This window comes from Rutilus rutilus (assembly GCF_951802725.1).
Source record: "Rutilus rutilus genome assembly, chromosome: 10".
Classification (NCBI taxonomy): Eukaryota; Metazoa; Chordata; class Actinopteri; order Cypriniformes; family Leuciscidae; genus Rutilus; species Rutilus rutilus.
The window spans coordinates 222,501-227,500 of NC_140215.1; the positions used below are offsets into that span (position 1 = coordinate 222,501).

The following is a 5,000-nucleotide window of genomic DNA, read 5'->3' on the forward strand; positions in this document are numbered from 1 at the left end:
TTCATACATTTTCATTTTTCTCCATCATTCATAGCCAATGTTTTATAGTCACTGTTATGATTTCAGTGACGTAGAAAAAATAAAAGGAATTGTTTATTTGATTACATTTTGATAGATTAATTAAATTATTCATGTTTTACGCCTTCATTTGATCACCATCGGTTTTGACGATAAATTTGTATTAAATCTCAACTCCAGAAAAAGTAAGACACAGAATTTCTGAAATATTTTACATTTTAAAGGACCCTGTTATTGTAAAAAACAATATATATATATTTAATTGTTTAAGTTTTATGAAATCAGTTGATTAACCATTAACCAATTGATTACACATTAAAATGGTCGGGGAAAGGGTTAGTTTAAAAAACTAAAATTGAGTTACTAAAACATTTAAACTGAAGGGGAAAAAAACTGAATTTGGAGAAATACATTTATTTGATTGAGCCCTACTAATGTACATCTGTACGTGGTGTATGATGTGGTTATGTGATTATGATATTGACCTGTTTCTGCTGGCAGGTCCAGGGCGTCCTTTCAAAGCCATCGACTTTTCCCACAAGGGTCCGGCGTTCATCACCTGGCACCGATTCCATCTGCTAAGCCTGGAGAGAGAACTACAGGTCAGAAATACACTAACCCTTACTACAGGTCATATCTACAGTAATCCTAACTACAGGTCAGAACTACAGTAATCCTAACTACAGGTCAGATCTACAGTAATCCTAACTGCAGGTCATATCTACAGTAATCCTAACTCCAGGTCATATCTACAGTAATCCTAACTCCAGGTCAGAACTACACTAACCCTAACTACAGGTCATATCTACAGTAATCCTAACTACAGGTCATATCTACAGTTATCCTAACTACAGGTCATATCTACAGTTATCCTAACTACAGGTCATATCTACAGTAATCCTAACTCCAGGTCATATCTACAGTAATCCTAACTGCAGGTCATATCTACAGTAATCCTAACTCCAGGTCATATCTACAGTAATCCTAACTCCAGGTCAGAACTACACTAAACCTAACTACAGGTCATATCTACAGTAATCCTAACTACAGGTCAGATCTACAGTAATCCTAACTACAGGTCAGAACTACAGTAATCCTAACTACAGGTCAGAACTACACTAACCCTAACTACAGGTCAGATCTACAGTAATCCTAACTACAGGTCAGAACTACACTAAACCTAACTACAGGTCATATCTACAGTAATCCTAACTACAGGTCAGAACTACACTAAACCTAACTACAGGGCAGAACTCCAGTAATCCTAACTACAGGTCATATCTACAGTTATCCTAACTACAGGTCATATCTACAGTAATCCTAACTCCAGGTCATATCTACAGTAATCCTAACTGCAGGTCATATCTACAGTAATCCTAACTCCAGGTCATATCTACAGTAATCCTAACTGCAGGTCATATCTACAGTAATCCTAACTCCAGGTCATATCTACAGTAATCCTAACTCCAGGTCAGAACTACACCAAACCTAACTACAGGTCATATCTACAGTAATCCTAACTACAGGTCAGATCTACAGTAATCCTAACTACAGGTCAGAACTACAGTAATCCTAACTACAGGTCAGAACTACACTAACCCTAACTACAGGTCAGATCTACAGTAATCCTAACTACAGGTCAGAACTACACTAAACCTAACTACAGGTCATATCTACAGTAATCCTAACTACAGGTCAGAACTACACTAAACCTAACTACAGGGCATATCTACAGTAATCCTAACTAGAGGTCAGATCTACAGTAATCCTAACTACAGGTCAGAACTACACTAACCCTAACTACAGGTCAGATCTACAGTAATCCTAACTACAGGTCAGAACTACGGTAATCCTAACTACAGGTCAGATCTACGGTAATCCTAACTACAGGTCAGAACTACGGTAATCCTAACTACAGGTCAGAACTACACTAACCCTAACTACAGGTCAGAGCTACAGTAATCCTAACTACAGGTCAGAGCTACAGTAATCCTAACTACAGGTCAGAGCTACAGTAATCCTAACTACAGGTCAGAACTCCAGTAATCCTAACTACAGGTCAGAGCTACAGTAATCCTAACTACAGGTCAGAGCTACAGTAATCCTAACTACAGGTCAGAGCTACAGTAATCCTAACTACAGGTCAGAGCTACAGTAATCCTAACTACAGGTCAGAACTACAGTAATCCTAACTCCAGGTCAGAGCTACAGTAATCCTAACTACAGGTCAGAGCTACAGTAATCCTAACTCCAGGTCTAAACTAATGGAATTATCGGTTGGACAGAAATAGTAATTAATCATTTCATTTGTAAATCACTAATCATCATGATATTTGAGCACAAGTGTAGAGTTTATGTAGAATTATTACTGTTGTAAATTATCAAGGGTGAATTTTTTTTACTTCAACCAATTTCAATCATTTAACCAATAATAAATAAGAAATATTGTTTGTCTGTTGCTTTCAACTCATTTCAGTAATTTAAACAATAATTTTTCCATTCGTTTTTTTTCCGCTTTTGTCTTTTATGGATAGGACAGTAGCTAGACAGGAAGTGAGGTGAGGGGGGCGGGGGGGGGGGGGATCGGGAAGGGTCCACGAGCCGGGAACTCGAACTCCCGGCAATTTCTGAGTGTAAATTGTTTCCACACCCAGTTTTATTTTTCAGAGTACTTAAAAATGTAGGCAGCAACAGAACTGAAGTTTTAAAGTCAAACTAGGTGCATTTTTTAAACACTATTGTGCCTTCATAGGTATGTTTAAATTTAAACTTTTATTCAGAGAAATATTATCTAGAATATAGATTCCTCTTGGGTGAATCCAGCAGTAAGACAAAAGGAACTGGTGTTTTCTTGCCCTCTCAGAAGCTCACGGGTAACGAGAACTTCGCTGTGCCGTACTGGAGGTTTGCGACGGGTCGTCAGGAGTGTGACGTGTGCACAGACGCTCTGCTGGGAGGACCACACCCCGGGGACCCGTCCCGAATCAGCCCTGGATCACGCTTCTCACGCTGGCCCGTGGTGTGCGACAGGTACGCGTCTCAGAGGATAACCAGTCAAACCACCCAACGCTGCTGTTAGAGACATGATCAGATGTTTCACGTCTGTGACACGGTCTTTTGGAGATGAATTTGAATTTGAAATTTCTTTTCAGATGAATTTGATCCAATCAACAATGATTAATGACTCAAAATATATGCTTTAACCTCTCAGTTATACACACAATGGCATTCAGACAATTATGCATACAATAAAGAAAGGCACAAAAAGTTGGGGACACTTAATATTCATCAATATTATTGATCTCCTGCATTGACACCATTATATGAGAACTGAACTGAGCTGGACGATGACATCACTGTTTTCTCCAGAGCGGCTATATATATAAATGAACTAAATTAATAACTTTTTTACAGCAAAAATGAACCATCACTGAACTTACTTAAGATGGACTATGACACTATTTTCTTCTAGACAAACTTTGTTGCATTATTTTGTTGAAACTATTTGTATTGTAAAAAGCGCTATATAAATAAAGGTGACTTGACTTTACAAAATGCTCATCCAAAACAATTCCAGTAGGAGTCGTCTGTCATGATTAGATAAAACCACTTTTAAAGACAGAAAAAGGCTTTCTTTTGCTACAACACGACTGACTCCTGGGTTAGGTAAGCCTAACACGATCTCATGAAAGTATCTATAGCACAAATTGTATTTATCTTGCAATTTACTACGCAAAAAAATAGTTTTTATGTGCATATGATGATACGCACTGTAAACCCCTTGGTTAGGATTAGTGGTGTGGAGTACGTGTATATTACACGCCATAAAGTGCGGATCATATGCATGCGTATACAATTTTTTTATTTTTTGGCGTATAAATTGCATGATAAATACAATTTCTGCTATAGATACAAATAATAGATGGAAGTGCACTTACTTCTCAGTAGAATGAGACACTGTCATGCGTTCCTGCTCCAGAATCTTGTCCTGACGTTCTTCATCTTCTTCTTCCTCCAGTCTGGATGAGTATAACCGTCTGGTGACCCTGTGCAACGGCACTAGCGAGGGAACACTACGCAGGGGACTCACACAGGGCACGAATGTGACTCTCCCAACCATGAGTGACGTCAGAAGCTGCCTGAACCTGCGAGAGTTCGACAGCCCACCGTACTTCACCAACTCCAGCTTCAGCTTCAGGTGATCCCGCAAACAGACACCAAACAACTACAACTATTCTGTCTCTCCACCAAATTACTGATTTTCAACCAAAATCTTTACCACAATACGAGTAGGGGAGAGCGGGGCACACACTAACGTGGGGCTAGTTGTCACACACTTGTTTTAAATACTGCATGACAGAACTAAAGTATTTACTAGTTGCCATATCAACACTATATACAGAAAAAAATACACTGAAATCTTTGGATGAAATCACTGGACATTTAACTATAGCAAAAGTACATTTCTTTGGGGCATGTTGTCATAACTATGATATTCTATTCTATACTTTTATGAATACTTTTGAGAAACCATGAGAAGAAGGTGAATATAGAATGAGAGTCCATGTTCAGAAATTATTCATTATTATTATGTTTTGAATGTAGTATAGCTGTGTTTTGCGGTGTGTTTGCTGTCAAACTCAAAAATTACTTTATTTTTAATGATTAAAAATGCCATTGTTGTATATGAAAAAGTTATTTACTGTATTTTATTGAGAAAATATTTTAGTTTGTCTTGTATATTTTTTAATTAGATCAGATAACATTTGAATCAGTCATATGGTCATGTTATAATGAACCTATGGGGCATGTTGTCACATTCCACTTCCACTCTTTCGGGGTAAATCAAGAAAAAAGTATACACTGTATTAATGAAACAAAACCACATAATTGTACTAGACGTGTGAAATTAATGCAGGAAATAATAAATACTCTGAGCCGTATGTAGTTTTGCACAAACTGCTCTGGAGAACCGCCGCAGG

General features: G+C 37.8%; 1 protein-coding gene across 1 annotated transcript in view; it reads left to right on the forward strand.

Annotated features, from left to right (window-relative positions):
• dct (dopachrome tautomerase) overlaps window positions 1-5,000 on the forward strand; it is a 10,097-nt gene that overhangs the window by 1,799 nt on the left and 3,298 nt on the right. Inside the window, exons 3-5 of the mRNA XM_084421377.1 lie at window positions 520-620; window positions 2,882-3,048; window positions 4,037-4,216. Of these exons, the coding sequence (XP_084277503.1) occupies window positions 520-620; window positions 2,882-3,048; window positions 4,037-4,216 (448 nt within the window). The remainder of the gene's footprint in view (window positions 1-519; window positions 621-2,881; window positions 3,049-4,036; window positions 4,217-5,000) is intronic.